The sequence below is a fragment of the Nicotiana sylvestris genome, chromosome 6 (assembly GCF_000393655.2).
Source record: "Nicotiana sylvestris chromosome 6, ASM39365v2, whole genome shotgun sequence".
In the NCBI taxonomy this organism is placed as follows: domain Eukaryota; kingdom Viridiplantae; phylum Streptophyta; class Magnoliopsida; order Solanales; family Solanaceae; genus Nicotiana; species Nicotiana sylvestris.
In genome coordinates this window covers 53,721,057-53,741,395 of record NC_091062.1, presented here as the reverse complement: position 1 = coordinate 53,741,395, position 20,339 = coordinate 53,721,057, and the positions used below count along the sequence as shown (strand labels likewise).

Here is a 20,339-nt window from a genome sequence, read left to right as displayed (position 1 = left end):
CATGCCGTCACTTAAGTACCAATTCATAATAGTTCAACCTCAAGACATGACTCACAAGTGCCACGCATTTTCATAACTTTCTCACTTACTCTAACACTAAGGTCAAAACGTTTCCTTGCTTTCAAAAATCATGTGCCCTCCCACAACTAATATAGACTAGTTCCTCTCAACATAGTATTCACAAATATTTAGGAACTCAAAATAGGAAGAATTAACTCAATCTCAGAATTGAAATTCATGTGCACCAGATGACATACCATATGCTTGCCCCTAGTGTAATAGTCTACTAATTGAGCTTATTCAATCAAAGATCAAATAGGACTTTAATTGGTTGTAATGCAGGCTAAGGAAGGGTGTGATAAATATAGAATGTAGTAGCTACATCTCTTTGAGCACTTCATACATACACCATTTCATTTCATAATTTCAGCATTACTCTTATGTTAAACCATCTCCAACCTTTTTTTTGTTGAGGTTTTACATAATAACAACAAATCTCATTCTCTTTAAGCACCATAAGCTAGGGAATGTTACTAATGAAAATCCATCTCCTATATATACATATATATATATGTATATACATATATATATGTATATGTATATATATATATATATATATATATATATATATATATATATATATATGTATTTTTTTTATAAACAAACAAATCTCTTCTCAACTTTAACAACATTAAAACAACACTAAGTGCTCATGAGAGATAGAGGTTCAAATAACTGAAATATTTACATAAATTGGTAAGGTTTATAATGCGGATGCCAAAGAAATAGGATTAATGGCTCAAAAGGATTGACTAAGATATATACAACTCGGTGGGAACAATTATAAAACTGGTTCAACAAAGAAATGCCTATATCATCTCCTAAACTAAATAATGCTACTATTTCGCTTTGCAAATACTTGGGGGAAAGTTCTAAATATCAACTATTATACACAGAATATTTCAACAACCTCACTCATACATTGGCCCACAACTCATTCAAGCTTGGATCTTTCTCGACTTTCTAGTCAAAGCAGTTAAGCATAGTTATAAATACACAATTTAAGGCACTTACTTTAGAATCAAGAACTGAGATTTGAACATCACAAATAAGGTACATATAACTTCTAAAGCTTGTGCATTTGAGGAGATTAACTCTGTAAGTTAGGAACTTTTTATTCAATTGAAATAAAAAATTACACTATACCCGGTTCAACTACACCCTTGGAAAAGAACCGTGGTATAAAGAAAAATCAAGGGGAAATTTTTAATTTAAACCAAAACTAGCATACACTAAACTGAAAATAAAACAAAACAAAAACTGCAAACTCAAAAATTTCGAATTTTTCTGATGGATTTTTTTTTTCGAATTTCGACTTTATTTTTCAACAAGAAAATCCAGGAGGGATCTATACCGAAATTAGGATTACTTACTATCTATCAACACTATATTCTAACAAAACAAACTAAAAGCAATTTTAACAAACTAAACAAAATCAAACAAAATAACTAAACTCAATCAAACAAAATACGAAAAATATAAAAGTAAGTACATTACAATAGGGGCCAACCACCCCACACTTAAAAAATTTGCATTGTCCCTAATGCGAAAATATCTAAAATAGATAAGAAAAGAGACTCCCTGAGGCCATTGGCCTAAGCATCTTCATCCTCAAAGGTGCGCAAATATTCCTCGTCATCTGAGGGAATAGAGTTTACATCTTCATCCGATGGGATTTGTCCTTGCTTAGCCAGTCCTAACCACTGTTGAGGCAAAGGAGATAGAGGGTGATTTTGTTGCAACTCTTCCAAGTTCACTTCCCCTCTAGATACGCAAAGGCGCATGTCAGCAAATACTATCTGCAAAGTCTCTTCCACCCGGACAAACCTTTGATCGGCATTAAGTGCAACTGCAGGCGAATCTATCACAGTCGTGACATCAAGCGCCCTGATAGGATATGTTACTTCTATCCGCCGATCATAGTGATATTCTTCTTCAATGAAGTGCGTCTGCAATAATCGAGTGATCATACTCGGATAGTGTAGGTGGCGTCCCCCAAAAGGTCTCACCTTTGACATGAGTTCCAGCATAATTTTCCCCAGATCAACCTGCATTCCTGTTAAAAATGCATAAATCAAGCAAACCTTTAGTTTTGATACGTCTGTATCACTTTGTGTTGGCATGATTTGGCATTAATTATCTTCAAAACAACTCGTGCAGGACGCTGGAATGATCCTTTTTTCATCTCCTTGTGGAACTCATTTGAATCTCTAGTCCACAAGGCAAAGAAATTTGCACCACATAACTGCCTGCGAATATCAGGGTAATCTGGTCTACGAAGGAACCTCTGAAATAGCTTATGAAAATGTTCAGTGAGACCCATTATTTGATTGATGACCTTTGAATAAAATGGGATTACTCTATTTCTGACTCTAACTTGATAGCTTGCATCTAAATCACCTCCTGGTTGCCAATTGGCATAAAATTCTTTTACCAAGTTGATGTTCACACTATCACCTTGGCGAAACAACCTTTCAAAACCCAAAGCTCGAATGTTAGTATATATGGCATTATACTTACGGGCAAGCTTTGCTTCATCTATGGCAACTTCTGGGGTTGGTGGCACAGCAGGGACAAAGGATTGGAACCATTGTATTGTATGGGCTGGAATAGCCCTGATGCCATATTTGCATTCTGGCACCTCATCTGCATCAGGGTCAAAGTGTTCCTCTTCCTCCTCCACTGGTGCCGGAGGTGGTTCCCTTCTACCTCCACGTCGGCTAGTAGATGCAGCCTCAGATAGGCCAGTATTTGATATTTTGCTTGGGCGCCGGGACATTATACCTACACAACATGATATATTAGTTAAAGATACACAAAATTATTTTAAGAGCAAGTAGAGTAAATATCCCACACTTATGGTATCATCATGTTGACACTTAACATGTAACAGAGATTAATACTAAGCATAAACATAAATATTAAACAAAATTAAGCTAAATTATTATTAAAAATAAACATAAAAAGAAATTAGTCTATTTTACGAAATTCAAAATTATTATACAAAATATACTACATAGGCACATTAGCACGAATCTTACATTTCATTTTTATATAAAGACAGCGAAAAATCATGGTTTAGCCTAATGTTATAGTTGTTACCAATAATAATATCTCACAATGCAATTTGTTTCTTATTTTGAGATATTACTTAATTTCAAGTCACTTAGACATTTTATCAATCACATTGTGAGCATCTCTTGCACTTCTCAAATTTTAACTTGTAATGAGGTGAATTAACCATATCAACAATCAAATATACCTCACTTCACAACTATAACATCATCACATCTCCACAATAATATTCAAAGCACAATTTTTCACTTTCTTATATGTATTTTCGAATTAGTATAATCCTCAACAATCTTCAACAAGAATTTCAATCCATTTCACCTCAACACACCTTCAAATCCTCCATAACCACAAAAAGAATATACATGCTAAGCTTGTAATACTAATTTCAACAATATTAACAGAAGAAACTAAAAGAAAATTATGAACACAATTCTTGCTAGGGTTTATAAAAATATACGTGAAAATAGAAGGAAATAAACAAATGAAATACTACTAGTTTGAAGGAAAAGAGAGAAGAGACTACTTACCTTGCAAGAAAAAGAAGGATTTGTGGATGAATCTTTGAGTGAATTTGTTTGGTTGGGGTTTGAGTTTAGTGTTTGAGAAGAAGAGAGTTTGGGTAGTGAAATAATGAAATAAGGGGAGGGGTTCGGATTTAAGGAAATAATTTTTTTTTATATGACAATGGCCTACCGCGGAGCCCCCCCCCCCCCCCCCGGCGCATCCCACGGCGCGGTAGGCCAAATTTTCCAGCTTCTCCGAAAATTTTGTATTCTACCTCATCTATGCAATTTTCCTAGCGCGGTGTGTGTTACGACACCCCATGCGATGCGGTAGGCTAATGTTTCATATAGTTAGCCTATTTTTTGATTTTTTAGCTCACAATTTACCCCCTACATCATTGTACATTGATTGTATGTCAAATTCATGCTTGCACCTGACTAAAAACATTATACATTTAAAAGCTAATATTTCTAAACTAAAATTACAAGTTAGTGATGTTAGTCATTGAGTTGCCTCCCAACAAGCGCCTAATTTATCGTCGCGGCACGACTCAACACTTCATCATGCATCAACCAAATCTACCGAGGTCTTGTGACGTTTAATATCACCACCCCAATAGTGTTTTACTCGCTGTCCATTCACCAAGAATGTAACACTTGAATTTATGTCCTGCAATTCAACTGTTCCATGAGGAGTCACACTTACCACAACGAAAGGGCCTGCCCAACGGGACTTAAGCTTTCCTGGAAAAAGCTTTAGCCTTGAATTAAACAAGAGAACTTCTTGACCCGGCTCAAACTCACGATGTTGGATGTGCTTGTCATGCCACCTCTTGGTCTTTTCTTTATATAACTTGGCATTTTCATAAGCATGCAACCGAAACTCATCAAGTTCATTGAGTTGTAGCAGTCGTTTTTCACCGGCTAAGTCCATATCCATATTTAGCTTTTTGATTGCCCAATAAGCTTTGTGTTCTAGCTCAACATGCAAATGACATGCCTTTCCATAAACTAACCTGTATGGAGAAGTACCTATTGGAGTCTTGTATGCAGTTTGGTAAGCCCACAATGCATCTTCTAACTTACCGGATCAATCTTTTCTATTTGCACTCACTATTTTCTCCAAAATCTGTTTTACCTCTCTGTTTGACACTTCAACTTGACCACTCGTTTGAGGGTGGTATGCAGTAGCAACCTTATGTCTTACCCCATATTTTGCTAGAACATTTTTCAACAATTTGTTGCAAAAGTGTGTTCCTCCATCACTTATTAACACCCTTGGAGTTCCAAAGCGTGTGAAAATGTACTTCTTTACGAAACTTACCACTACCTTTGCATCATTAGTAGGAAGAGCAATGGACTCAACCCACTTATACACATAATCGACTGCAACCAAAATATATCTGTGCCCAATAGAATATGGAAATGGTCACATGAAATCAATTCCCCAGACATCAAAGAGCTCTACTGCCAAAATATTTTGCAAAGGCATTTCGTTCCTCTTCGTGATTGTACATGTTCTTTGACACCTCTCACATTTTTTAACAAAAGCATGTGCATCTTTAAACAATTTTGGCCAGTAAAAACCTGATTGCAGAACCTTTTGTGCAATTCTGTCTCCACCATGATGACCTCCATAAAGAGAAGAATGACAATAATGCAATATTGCATTCATCTGCTCCTCAGGGACACACCTTCTTACCAATTGATCTGCGCATTGCTTGTATAGAAAAGGCTCGTCCCACATGTAGAATCTCACGTCATGTAAGAATCTTCTTCTATGATCAGCTGTGAATTCTGGTGGAGTCACCCCACTTGCAATGAAATTCACATAATCAGCATACCACGGGGTTTCATCTGAAGTGATGGCTAGCAAATGTTCGTCAGGAAATGTTTCTTTGATTGATTCTCCTTCAGTGACATGGCCTCGATTTTCCAGCCTAGATAAGTGATCTGCAACCTGATTCTCTGTCCCTTTTCGATCTCGAATCTCCAAATCAATTTCCTGCAAAAAAAGAACCCATCGGATTAACCTTGTCTTGGTATCTTTCTTTGCAAATAAATACCTGATAGCTGAGTGATATGTGTAAACTATGACTTTGGTTCCCACTAGATAGAACCTGAACTTATCAAATGCCCATACTACTGTGAGCAACTCTTTTTCAGTAACAGTGTAATTCATTTGAGTTGGATTAAAAGTTCTGCTCGCATAATGAATGGAGTAAAAGATTTTCTCCTTCTGCTACCCCAAAACAACTCCAATGGCTATATCACTTGCATCACACATCAACTCAAATGGAAGTTTCCAATCTGGAGCAATGATAATTGGTGCAGTAACTAATCTTCTTTTCAACTCATCAAATGCTTTCACACAAGCATCATCAAACTTGAAGGATGTATCTTTCTCAAGAAGCCTGCACAAAGAAGATGAAATTTTTGAAAAATCTTTAATGAAACGACGATAAAAACCTACATGGCCCAAGAAACTACGAATGCCTCTAACTGATGTCAGTGGAGGTAATTTTTCAATTGCTTCCACCTTTGCTTTATCTACCTGCAATCCATTCTTGGACACTTTATGCCCTAGGACTATGCCTTCTCTTACCATGAAATGACATTTTTCCCAATTTAGTACCAAATTTGTTTCTTCTCACCTAGCAAGTACCTTGTCAAGATTCATTAAACATTCATCAAAAGAACATCCAAATATAGAAAAATCATCCATAAATCTTTCAACCATGTAAAAATAGCCATCATACACCTTTGAAAAGTCGCAGGTGCATTGCAAAAACCAAATGGCATTCTTTCAAATACATATGTCCCATAGGGACATGTAAATGTGGTCTTCTCTTGGTCCTCTGGGGCTATAACAATCTGATTATACCCCGAGTAACCATCCAAAAAACAGTAGTATTCTTGCCCAGCTAATCTATCAAACATTTGTTCAATAAAGGGGAGAGGAAAATGGTCTTTTCGGGTGGCATTATTTAATATTCTATAATCTATGCAAATCCTCCACCCAGTAACAGTTCTAATGGGAATCAGATCATTGTTTTCATTTGTCACTACGGTCATTCCTACTTTCTTTGGAACACATTGGACTGGACTTACCCATTTGCTATCAGAGATTGGAAATACAATACATGCATCAAGCCATTTAATCACTTCTTTTCTTACCACCTCTTTCATGTTGGGATTTAGGCGGCGTTGTTGTTCTATGCTCGGCTTGTGTCCTTCCTCCATGAGAATTTTATGCATGCAAAAAGCTGGACTAATACCTCTTATGTCAGGCATTGTCCACCCAATTGCTTTTTCATGCTCACGTAGTACTCTCAACAACTTTTCTTCCTGCAATTCAGATAAATCAGAAGAAATAATAATAGGTAACGTATCAAAACTACCCAAATAAGCATAATGAAGGTGAGAAGGTAAAGTCTTTAGTTCTAATTTTGGAGCTTCTTCAATTGATGGCTTCAGAGGAGGACCATTTGGTCTGTTCAAAGGTTCAAAGGGATGTAAAACTTTCATATATTCACATGATGTATTCAAAATATGCTTCATCTCTTCAACCTCATCATTAATCTCCAAAATCTCGAATAACACAATTGCTTTCTCTAAAGAATCCTTCAAATATACACTTGGGGCAATAAGTTGCTCATCCATCTCCATGACAGTTATCATAGACAATTCTTCATAATGGCAAAGAAGTTGAATTGCTTTGTATACATTAAAAACAGCTTCCTCGTTGTCAACTCTCATGATCATTTTTCCCTCTCTTACTTTAATTATAGCATCACCTGTAGCCAAGAGAGGTCTTCCCAATATAATAGGAACTTTTCATCTACTTCAAAAAAAGATAATGAAATCAGCCGGGAAAATGAATTTCCCAATTTTCAGCAGCACATCTCCAATCACCCCTTCCGGGTAAACTATGGACCTGTCTGCTAGTTGCAACATCATAGTGGTGAGTTTTGGAGCTCCCAAACCCAATTATTTGTACAAGGACAATGGCATCAAAGTTATGCCTGCTCCAAAATCACAAAGTGCATGGCCTACATTAACATTGCCTATTCTCACAGGGATAGTAAAGCTGCCAGGGTCCTTAAGCTTTTGAGGAAGCTTATTTTGGACCCTTGAAGTGCACTCCTCAGTAAGTGCAACTGTTTCAAATTCTGTCAATCTCCTCTTGTTAGCCACAATATCTTTTATGTACTTGGCATACTTTGGAATATCACGAATTGCATCTACCAACGGAATATTCAATTGAATCTGGCTCAACATAGAGAGAAATTTGTTGAACATGCGATCATTATTCGTTTTCTGCAATCTTTGTGGAAAAGGTGGTGGTGGCCTTGGAACATTCAGAGGTGCTGAAACTGTATCATCTTTCTTTGCTTCCTGTGTTGCTTTGAGAATCAATTCACCCTCAGGTATAGGCTTGTCTTTTCTCTTCTTTGGAAATTCTTCTAATTCCCTTCCAGTTCTAAGTGTAATTGCACTAACTTGCGGATTTTTCTCTGTATCACTTGGAAGAGCACCTGCAGGTCTAGTGTTTTGATTTGCAGCTAGTTGTCCCATTTGCCATTCAAGATTTCTGAAATCAGTTCTGAGTTGTTGATTTTCATGCAACAATTTCTTCAACAAATCATTTGTACTTTCTTCTACCTACTGGGGTGGCCTTTGAGGTTGATTAAAATTTCCTTGGGGTCTATATTGATTCTGATTTGATTGATTTCCACCCCAAGAGAAATTAGGATGATTTTTCCAATTTGCATTGTAAGTGTTAACATATTGTGCCTGTTGGTTCATCAGACCTCTGCTTTGTTGTCCAACATAATAAATAGATTCAGGATTCGTTGGGCACATGTCACTTGTGTGATTGTCACCACACATTTCACAATAAATCGACATTTGTTGAACATGTTGCATTTGTTGTGTCTGGTTCATTATCATTCTATTCATTTGATTTGCCAATTTTGCTATATCTACTCTCATGGCTAAAAAAATCATCAAGTTCAAGTACCCCTGCAGCTTTCTGTTTCATTGCTCTCCTTGGTTCTCCCTCACCTTGCCAATTATGATCATTAGCAGTGAAGTTGTTTAGCAGAAGTTGTATTTCACTATATGGTCTTGCCATGCAACTACCTCCACAAGCTGAATCAAGATTCATCTTTGAAGTCTCATTTAATCCATCAACAAAAGTATGGCCCAATACCTCATCAGTTTGACAATGATGTGGACAGTCTCGGAGTAGTTTCTTGTATCTTTCCCAAGCTTGGCGAAGAGTCTCACCATCCCATTGTTGAAACCCAAGAATCTGGCTCCGCAAAGACTTTGTCTTTTTAGTGGGGAAAAACTTGATTAAGAATTTCTTTGCTAAATCATCCCAAGTATGGATTGAATTAGCAGGCTCTTTCTGCAATCATTCTTTAGCTTCCCCCAACAATGAAAAAGGAAACAAGGTTAGCCTGACATAGTCCTTGGAAACATTTGGATAGTTGTAAGTATCCGTGATTTCCAAAAAATTCTGAATGTGCCTCTGCGGGTCTTCATGAGATAGACCTACATATTGCCCAATGGACTGAATCAGCTGTACCATGTACTGTTTAAGCTCAAAGTGACCAGTGATATCAAGCTTCACAATAGCCTGAGTCATATTAGCAAGATTTGGCCTTGCAGCTTCTATCACCGGACGCCCTCCATTACCTGCCATCACTGTTGGCTGTGGTTGAACTAAAATGTCCAACTCTCTTTCTGTTTTGTATCTAGCTTCCAACTCCTTCCTCGCTCTATGAAGTGTTCTTTCAATTTCAGGATCAAGAGGGAAGAGATTGCTTGTGCTTCTACTCCTCCGCAATCAAGAGAAGAGCCTGCGTGGCACAAACAAAGTGAACTGAAAATTAATACTTAAACCAATAGCTGATAAAAGCTTAACTTAGTCAAGTAGCTAATTTCCAAGACCCCGGCAATGGCGCCAAAAACTTGTTGCGACCAAAACACTCACGCAAGTGTACGCGATCTTCAAGTAATATAGTAATAAGTAGAGTATCATTCTCACGAGGACTTGTGATTAACTTAACGACTGATGCAAACTCAAACAATTATCAATTCAAGCTAATTCATCACAAAATACATAAATAACCAATTTACAATTTAACTAGTAGACAAACAATAATACAATGCAAAGCTACTACGCCACTTATGAATTTTTCTTTTAACAATTAATAAAAGAGATATCCCGGGGTCATGGGCTTGCTAGAGATCATGCTACGTTTTTAGCTTAAAAATAATTTGTTGAATTATCTGGGTTATTGATTATAGGGTTAATAATACCCATAAGAATCTGTTAATTTCTTATGCGCCTATTCAAGTTAAATTAATACCTATATTTCTATGGTAGTAATATTAACTCAAATGCATTTACAAATCCTATTTCTCAACCAAACAAGGCAATTAAGTATAGTCCTATCTTAATCGCGAATCTTTCACCCGATGACCAGGATCCAGATCTTGCTCTATTTGATTCTATATGCAATCAAGAATTTCCTTTTTCAAGTTTAACTTAAGATTCGTAAATAGTATTTCATTATTAGCTACGCAGTAAAATAATTAACAGCAGAATCAAATAAACAACCCTTAACGATAATTTCAAGATCATCAATCTAAGCTTCAAACAACATAATCATCTAACACCCATAACCCCAAAATATTTGGGTTTTTAGCCACTCATAATTACATCAACAATATAAGTCTTAAACATAAAATAAATAGATACTACAAGAAGGTTTAGAAAAACTCTTTCAATCCTTGATCCAAAGTGTTGTCTCCTCTTGATTTTGATCCTCCAAGATGGATCTCCTCTTCTTTTTCTCTCTCAAAAACAGTATCCTCCGTCAATAATGGATGTTTTCCCCTTTTTTTAATCGTGTGTGAAGGGTTTTTGATAAATTATCCCTTTTTAGACCGAAATAGAGTAGTTCTATGATTTTTACATGTCCGCAGCGCCCCGTACGATGCCCCATGTGCCGCGTACAAGGATTGGACCGAGGCAGAATGCATTTTAACGTAGCAAAACAATGCAGCGCAGATTTTTGCATTGTCGCGGCGCCCCAGTGTATTTTTCTGTGCTGCTTCGTTTTTTTCTTATTTTTCTATCCGTGCTTGCTTTGCGACCCCCGAACACGATCCCGACTTGATTTATTTAGCTTTTACTCAGACTTCAAAACCCCAAATTAATCTAATTCATCCCAAAGTTAATTCTTAAGCCGGATTAGCTTCCTGAAAGACATAAAGCATGAATTTAGTACAATTTCATTATCATTTAAGCTCAAACCTTTGTAAAATGCAATAATTAAAGTGTTATTACAATGACTAAAATACGAGTTTTTAGCCTATGATCACCCCCTTTCAGAATTCTGCACTTACACTCTCTCTTAGTTCCTAAGTTCTGCCCCCTTCTTATGAGCCTTGCCTTGGGACCTTGAGTTCCCTCTGAACTTGGACACCTGAGGACTGGCCCTTCCACACTGCACTTTGGCTTAATATGGTGATACATTTGGGTGTAAGCACTGCCCGGAGTTCTTATGAAACTCTTAGGAAACTCTAACACACCCAAGTGGGAGAAAGGCTTTGAAACATGATCTTTGGAGTTGGTTTACTTCATACTTCAGACAAGAAGTCTGAATCAGGCTCTCCTTGGTTGTAATTTTTAATTTCTGATGTATTTTTCTTTATTTTATTTGGACTGTAATAACTTTTGGGGATGGTTAGTAAAAAGGGAAGGGTAACCATGCATGTAAAAGGAGTAGATATCCTGCTCATATGGAATTTCTGAATTCTGCATATCACATAGATATCCTGCCTATAGGAATTCTGCACTTTCATATGTAGATACTATGCATATAAGGAATTCTGCACCCATATAGATATCCTACCTATAGGTTTCTGAAATTCTGCATTCATATGGATATCCTGCCTATAGATACCATGCTCATAGTTAACTGGAAATCCGAATCCTGCATATGCATCTATCACCAGGAAAACCTGTTTATAGGGCTTAAACAACTAACTACATTTAGATATCATGTTCATAGGCTTAAACGAAGTATAGCATTTAGATGCCATGCCTATAGGATTTCTGCACTCTTGCTATGTCTGTAAAAGTGTTTAAAATCAACAACGCCTAGAAAGAATGCCTATAGGAATTAATAACCAAGTCTGAAACGTCTCACTTGTCTACAAATCTAAAATCATTGTCTAACGTCTGCGGAATTTATGATCTTTTGTCAAAACTCGTCTTTCTTGAATAACTGACAAACTTTTTCTAAAATCAGTATACTTCATCTTTTCTGAAATCAGTAGATATCATGCCTATAGATTTTTGTCTAACACTTAGGCAAGCCATAGGGTAGTTTATAAACGGAATCAGATTTTATTAACTACAACCAGCAGGCAGGCCTGATTTGGGCTTCTTATCTGAAATATGCAATAAATCAGTCTGTCCCAACTGTTAAGTTTAATCAGACCCTAATCAGTATGTGTAAGACATGCTAAACTACATGCTTTTCTTTGATTTAAGGAGGTCTGCTTGAGCTCTTTTATCTGTTTATATGCTTCCCCAAACTTGTTATATGTGTTTTGTTTGTTGCCTTACTATTTTACCTTTTGAAACCATAAATAAGCCCAATACCGAGTCCTGAAAGCAGTCTTCGGGATATCTGGCTCCCGAATCTTTAACTGATGATAACCTTAACACAAGTTAATCTTAGAAAACACTCAAGCACCCTGCAACTGATCAAACAGGTCATCAACACGAGGCAAAAGATACCGGTTCTTCACTGTCACTTTGTTCAACTGGCGATAATCAATGCACATAAGCATATAACCATCCTTTTTATTCACAAACAAGACAGTAATACCCCAAGGTGATACACTAGGTCGAATGAAGCCCTTATCAAGCAATTCCTATAACTGTTCCTTCAACTCCTTCAACTCACAAGGAGCCATACGATAAGGACGAATAGAAATAGACTGAGTGCCCAAAAATAGATCAATTCCAAAATCAATATCTTTTTCGAGTGGCTTACCCGGAAGATCAGCTAGAAACACATCATGAAAATCCCTTACTACTGGGACTGAATCAACTATAGGGGTATCAATACTGACATCTCTCACATAGGCTAGATACACGTCACACCCCTTCTCAACTATTTGTTGAGCCTTAAGAAATGAAATGACTCTACTGGGAGTGTGATCTAAAGTACCCCTCCACTCTACTCGTGGTACACCTGGCATAGCCAGCATCACGATTTTGGCATGATAATCAAGAATAGCATAATGGGGGCAACAACCAGTCCATGCCCAAGATAACATCAAAATCTACCATGCTGAGCAATAATAAATCGTCTCTAGTCTCAAAACCACTAAGAGTAATCAAACACGACCGATAAACGCGGTCCACAATAAGAGAATCTCCTACAGGAGTGGAAACATAAATAGGGGAACTCAAAGAATCCTGAGATACACCCAAATATGGGGCAAAATAAGAAGACACATAAGAATAAGTGGAGCCTCGATCGAATAGAACTGATGCATCTCTATGATAGACCGGAACAATACTTATGATGACAGAATCAGAAGTGACAGCCTCAGTGCGGGCAGGAAGGGCATAGTATCTGGCCTAGCCTCCCCCTTTAGGACGACCCCTACCACCCCGACCTCTACTTCGGGCTGGCTGAGTAGGTGGGGTGGCAGCTGGTGCTGTAATCATATCCTAGGGACTCGGTGGAGCACGTTGTGGCTGAGAAGGCTGTTGAGGTGCACCCCTCTTAAGTCTAGGCAATCCCTTACCATATGGCGTGTTTCACCATACTCAAAACAAGCTTTGGGAGGACGTGGCGGCTTTGACTGACTTGGGCCAGGTCTGGTAGACTGACCACGTATGGCACCTTGTGCATGAGGCACACTAGATACTAGAGGTGCATAATAAGACTCCTGAGGTCTAGGCGGAGCTGGAATACCACTGGCTGCTAGAAGAGATGAGTGAATAGGGCGACTTACAAAACCCCTACCATGACGAATTGCAACTAGGGCATGGGCACCGGAATAATGGCCCGACTCTCGAGATATCTTGGCCTCACTCTCTTCCCTATCCCGAGCAAGCATGCCCTCTACTCTCCTATCAATTCTCACCACCTACTGATAAGCAATATCCATATCCAACTCTCGAGCCATGCTAGACCAGATGCTGGGAATGAGCCCCTTAATAAACCGACGAACTCTCTCACGAACTATAGAAACCAAGGCCGGTGCATGTTTAGACAAGTCACTAAAATGGATAGAATACTCTGAAACAGTAATAGTAACCTGGCGCAACTGCTCAAACTCCACGCGCCAAGCGTCCCTAAGGCTCTGAGGGACATACTCTCTCAAAAACATGTCAGAGAACTGAGTCCATAAAAGGGAAGCTACCTCAGTTGGACTATCCAACTCATAAGTCCTGCACCATTGATAGGCTGCACCTCGAAGTTGGAAGGCAGTAAAAGAAACCCCACCCAACTCTGTTATACCCATACTGCGGAGGATACGGTGGCACTCCTCCAGAATTCCCTGAGTATCCTCTGATGCTAGACCACTGAATATAGGTAGCTTGTACTTCTTATACCTCTCAAGCTTTTGCTGCTCCTCCTCTGAAGCTGCGGCCCTATCCTCGGGCTGAAATGGGGATACAGGCAGTACCAGTATAACCTCTGGGATTTGATCAACCTGAACCCGCTGCTCTGGAGTGCGGGTGGTGGGAGTCTGTGCTCCTCCCCCGGCCTAAGATGTGGCTTTAGCAAGGGGAATAAACCCTGCTTGAGCTAAAGTTGTGTGCATGCTCATGAATTGTGCAAGGGTCTCCTGGAGAGCTGGAGTAGTAGTAACAGTAGGCGTATCAGGCGCCTGGGATCCGGCTGGAGCTGCTGGTGGCTCCTCTATGGAAGCTCGCGACTCTAGTAGGGGGCGTAGGTGCCTGGTCATCTCCAGTAGCACGTGTCCTCACCATCTGTGAGAGAATAGAAGACAGAGGTTTAGAATTTTGAAATCAATAATTTTGCACAAAAGGAATCAAATGAAGTGAAATTTTCCTAACAGTTACATAGCCTCTCGAAGATAAGTACAGACGTCTCCGTAACGATCCGCGAGACTTTAATAAACCGGCTTGTGATTCATGACTCCTATGAACCTAGAGCTCTGATACCAACTTGTCACGATCCAAGTTCTCTATTCGTGAACTATCGTGACGGAACTAATCTCTACAACTAGGTAAGCCTAACAAAATCTCGAAAATGAAATAAAAATGCAAAACTAACAATTAACATGAAAATATAATAAAGGAGTTTAAAATGCCGCTCGACAATTTACAATAATAACACTCCATCAACTTAACATAGCACTCCTAAAACTCGAAATCTCATGAAATCACAAGCTACAGAGGTACATAGTGTTTCTAGTCTCTAGAAAGTCTAACAACGAAGAAAAATACAGGAATATCTATAACTAAAGGAAGAGTAGAGGGGGACTTCTAGGTCTGCGGACGCAGCAGATATACCTCGAAGTCTCTGTATTGCCTCGCCTCACTGGAAGTATGGCTGAGAAGTAGAACCTGGATCTGCACACAAAAAACACGTGCAGGAAAGGCCGTGAGTACACCATAGTGGTACCTAGTAAATGCCAAGTCTAACCTCGATCGAGTAGTGAAGAGATTAGGTCAGGGCTCTACTGATTATGTAAATAACAAGATAAGTAGTATGAAATATGGCAGTGAAGATAATTGCTAACAATCAATGAAATGAAATCACAGAAAAAGCATAACTCCGTACACACACAAAAGCAACAGGGGATCTCCCAGGATATCGTCCCAAACGTAAATACACAGAGGATCTCCAGGGATACCGTCCCGTAATACAAATCATAAATGTGCAGGGGGATCTCCCGGAATATCGTTCCGTCTTCCCAAAGTAAATATCCAGTACCAGGGGATCTCCCGGGATACCGTTCCATAGTCCCAAATGTAAATACCTAAAACAATCAATACACACAATAGTCTCAACGATAAATATACAATTCTATTCAAGTTCGTATCAAGGAGACAAGTAATTTCTATCCTAAACATGTTACACAGAATCCAAGTAAAGTAGTTAAGTCACATAGGCATACTTTCCTAAGCTAAACAGGAGGCTTCACATACTAGTATTGCTCTATTAAAGGAAAACATAGATATTTACTTAATGAAAATGGGGGTTTTCAACAATTTGCATGAGTACGCACTCGTCACCTCACGTACACGACATTCATATAACAACAGTGCCAAAATCCTAAGAGGAGTTCCCCCACACAAGGTTAGGGAAGCCACTTACCTCGAACCAAGCTCAAAATCAATCTGATATCACGCCTTTGCCACGAGTATCCAACTTCGAGTGGCCCAAATCTAATCAAATCAATTACATAACGTAAATAAAACTACAAGCAACTAATTTAACTAATTAATTCAAAGCTAAGGCTGAAAATAGGAAAAGGTCCAAAAATCCTCCCTGGACCCATGTCTCGGAATCGGGTAAAAATCACAAATTTTGAACACCCATTCACTCACGAGTTCACTCGTACAAAAATCATCCCAATCTGACATCAAATTCCTATTCAAAACTAAAAAAAATTCATTGGGGTACTTTTTCTCCCATTTCCAAACTTCCAACCTCAAATCCCTTAATTCAATGAGGAAAATAACAATAGATAAATGTATTAGAACCAAATTAGAGTTAGAATTCTTTACCCAATAGTTCTCCTTCAAAATCTCTCAAGAAATCGTCTCCCACCGAGCTCCAAAAGTTCCAAAATTGAAAATGGGATAAAACCCTCGATTTGGCCCTTTTTTTGCTAGAGATCCCGCTTCTGCGAGGGGTCCACTGCATCTGCGGTACCGCACCTACAGAGAAACCATCGCAGGTGCGGAAAAAACTTATCTGTGTTGGGGCCGCAGCTGTGGTCCTGCATTTGCATTTCCCCAGTCGCATCTGCGGTCCCTGATGCTCCAATCCAATTCTACTTCTGCGATTCACTCAGCGGTCTCTGCAGCACCGCACCCGCGGTCGAAGATCCGCAGATACAAAAACAACAGGTTCAGCAACTTTAGAAATTGCCTAAGTCCAAATTCTCATCAGTTAAGCACCCAAAACTCACCCGAGGCCCCCGGGACCTCAACCAAACTTACCAACCGATCCTAAAACATCATACGAACTTAGTCGAGCCCTCAAATCACATCAAACAAACCTAAAACTACGAATCACCCTCTAATACGAACCTAATGAACTTGAAATTTCAAAATTCTACAACCGATGCTGAAACCAACCAAACCATGCCCGATGACCCTAAATTTTGCACATAAGTCATATTCACCGTTACGAACCTATTCCAAATTTCCGTAATCGAATTCCGACTCTGATATAAAAAATTCCACTATCTGCCCGAAACTCCAAATATATAACTTTTCGTTATTTCAAGCCTAAATAAGCTACAGATCTCCAAAATACAATTCAGACATGTCCCTAAGCCCGAAATCACCCAATGGATCTAACGTCATCATATTCTTCCGACTATGATCCAAATTCTAAGACTTAAACTCTCATTTAGGGACTAAGTGTCCCAAAATACTCCGAACTCAAGATGAACCATCCCGGCAAATCACAATAACAGAAATAGACATGGGAAAAATAGTTAATAGGGGATTGGAGCGTTAATTCTCAAAACGACTGGCCGATTCATTACAATATGTGTGTGTGAGATTCGATGGGGTTTTAGCCAGGCATCGGGGGCGTGCTTAGAGTATGATTGAGGTGCACTTTGTGCCAGGCACTATATGAAGGTGCTGAGATTATGTATACTTAACTTTTAAGCTATGATTCTTTGTTGAATTGTCATGTGTAACTGATATGCAAACATAGAGTTGTATTATCCGTCATGCTAATTGGTATTTGACGACTCTATTTTATGCTTAAAGCTTGATATTACAATTTTATCGTATTAAGTACATGTCTAAGTAAATTCTTTAGTAGTTGATGCCTTGATTATTATATCTGAAAAGCATGTCTCTTCCTCCTCCTATGTGTGTTAAAATGAGCCTGTTATCATTTGAGCTGTATTCCTACATATGTTATTATTCTAGTGTTATTGCTACTGTTGGCTGTGGAAAGTGAGCAGTGGATCGTGCCAAGCGCATCACTACTTTCAGCAGTGGTTAAGCTTGTTATGTATTGAGTACATGAGGTTAGTTGTACTCATACTATACTCTGCATTTCGTATGCAGATCCGAATTGTTGATAGCGGCGGTTTCTAGTGAGTTGTATCTGGATTAGCTTGTAGATTTCGAATTAGCACTGGTGTTCCGTTCACGGGCCTTGAAGTCCTCTCTTTATCTCATGTTCTTACTGTAGTCTTCCAGACAGTATTGTATCTGTTCATTCTTTGTATTTAGCACTCTATAGAGCTCATGTACTTGATGATACAATGTTTTGGGGTGTATTCAGTTGTATTAGCATTATAACTTCAAATATTTATATTATGCCGCTTTTTGAGATAATTTCTTACCTTTGTTAAAGTTTATTTTCACATATTTGTTGTTGGCTTACCTAGTTAGTGGTATTAGGTACCATCACGGCTCCGGTGAAATTTTGGGTCATAACACTTTTAGTCTATTGTCAATATTTGATTGTAAATAACTTTATTTAGTCAATAATATCTCTTCCATTTCTTTTTACCAAATATTTAATTTGTGCAAGAAGTGTTTAAAAATTACTTCTTTCTTATGGTGTTCTAGCAATGAGTCATTCATTCTCTTTTTAATCACCATCAATATGAATATGCACAGCACACGCATTAATAAAAGAAAGCTGGCGAAGAGCCTCCAATATTTAAGAAAATTTTACACGTCGTTACTGTTATGTTATTATGGCTCTTTAACTAAATCAGTTAACTCTTATGCATTGAATTCATGTGCCTTGCTAGCTTTGTTTTGACTTGAGACTGTTTGGAGCATTATAAAAGACAGCTAAAATGAACCAACTTAAACAATATACACCAAAAGTCCTTAATTCCTTGAATGTAAAAAATAGAAAGATGCAGATTTATTCCTCTACTTTGAAATTCGTTACACTGCTCATGTTCTTTCCCTTCCTATTTATTGTAGTATTTAACAAATGGAAAAAATCAAAACAACAAAAGTTGCCTCCAGGTCCATGGAGACTCCCCCTTATTGGTAGTATCCATCACTTGATCAGAGGGAGACTTCCACATCAAACTCTTACAAAATTAGCAAAAAAATATGGTCCAATCTTGTATTTGAAACTTGGAGAAATTCCTACAATTGTCATATCATCACCTAGTATGACAAAACAAATTTTAAGAACACACGATCTTGCCTTCGCTACTAGGCCAGTATTCACATCTATAAACATCTCTTCTTACAATTGCAAAGACATTGCCTTCGCACCATACGGTGACAATTGGAGGCAAATGCGTAAAATATGTGTCATGGAACTTCTAACTGTCAAGATGGTCAAGTCATTTTGCTCAATCCGAAAAGATGAACTTTCGCGTCTGCTTTCATCAATTCGATCCGTGAACGGACGTTCTGCTGTCAACCTGACACAAATAGTTCTTCGGTTTACAAACTCGGTGATTTGTAGATCAGCCTTTGGGAATGCATGTAAAAATCAAGACGAGTTGATAAAATTGTTGAGTGAAGTACTGGAATCAGTAGGAGGATTAGTTGATGTGGGTGATTTTATCCCTTCTTGGAAGTTATTAATTCACAAGATGAGTGGGGCAAAATCAAGATTCATAAAGCTGCATAAAAGGGCTGATGCAGCTCTTGAGGACATAATCAACGAGCATATTAAGAATAGAGCTGCTGGAAGCAAGGGAAATGGTGAGTTTGGAGGTGAAGATTTGGTTGATGTTCTCCTAAGAATTAAGGACAATGGCGAACTTCAATTTCCAATCACAAATGATCACATAAAAGCAGTCATTTCTGTAAGTTTTCTCCCAGCTCATGATAATTATCATCTGTCTCCTTGCGATTAAATTAATGCACGCACAAGCATATAACTTCTAAATTAGGAATAAAATGGAGACTAATTAAGATTTAACTTATCACGTCCATAATCACCTTACTAAGAGTCCTTCCTCATAATCTAATGACGTTTTAATGATCTCTTTGGTCTTGTTTTGATCCTACTCATGTATGCAGAGAGTGTTGCAGTAAAAAACTACTTATCTACTTTGATTATCATACTTCTAATTTATGCATCTTACTTTCCTTCTTTGTCCGTTTTAAAATAATGCTACATTCTATATTTAGTAACTTTTCAAGTCTAACATTCCAGGTGGAAAATTTAAGAACACAAGTTCAAGGGGCATATTTTGATACACTACTACACATCTTTATTTGAGACCAAAAATTCAAAAGTTTTCCTTATTTTTTTAAGCTTTGTGCCCCATCAAAGCAAGACACATGGAATGAAAATGAGAGAGTATATACTTAAAGTCTTCCCGGGGGCGGCCTAAGGGTAAGGCAAATGAAGCTATTGCCTTAGGCCCCCCAAAATATTAAGGGCCCCAATTTTAAATACTATGTGTCACATATATTTTATGTAAATATTATTAATA

General features: G+C 38.1%; 2 protein-coding genes and 1 pseudogene across 2 annotated transcripts; 1 reads left to right on the top strand and 2 right to left on the bottom strand.

Moving 5' to 3' along the window:
- Positions 1-4,200: 4,200 nt before the first annotated feature.
- LOC138870624 (uncharacterized) lies at positions 4,201-8,216 on the bottom strand. Its single transcript, XM_070148447.1, has 6 exons — positions 7,874-8,216; positions 6,816-7,327; positions 6,304-6,399; positions 5,175-5,643; positions 4,777-5,024; positions 4,201-4,308 (listed from the first exon to the last, which is right to left on the bottom strand). Exons 1-6 carry the CDS (start codon positions 8,214-8,216, stop codon positions 4,201-4,203), a joined length of 1,776 nt encoding a protein of 591 aa, XP_070004548.1.
- Positions 8,217-13,832: 5,616 nt separating this feature from the next.
- LOC138870623 (uncharacterized) lies at positions 13,833-14,682 on the bottom strand. Its single transcript, XM_070148446.1, has 2 exons — positions 14,650-14,682; positions 13,833-14,351 (listed from the first exon to the last, which is right to left on the bottom strand). Exons 1-2 carry the CDS (start codon positions 14,680-14,682, stop codon positions 13,833-13,835), a joined length of 552 nt encoding a protein of 183 aa, XP_070004547.1.
- Positions 14,683-18,788: 4,106 nt separating this feature from the next.
- LOC104236305 (premnaspirodiene oxygenase-like) overlaps positions 18,789-20,339 on the top strand; it is a 39,236-nt pseudogene continuing 37,685 nt past the window's right edge.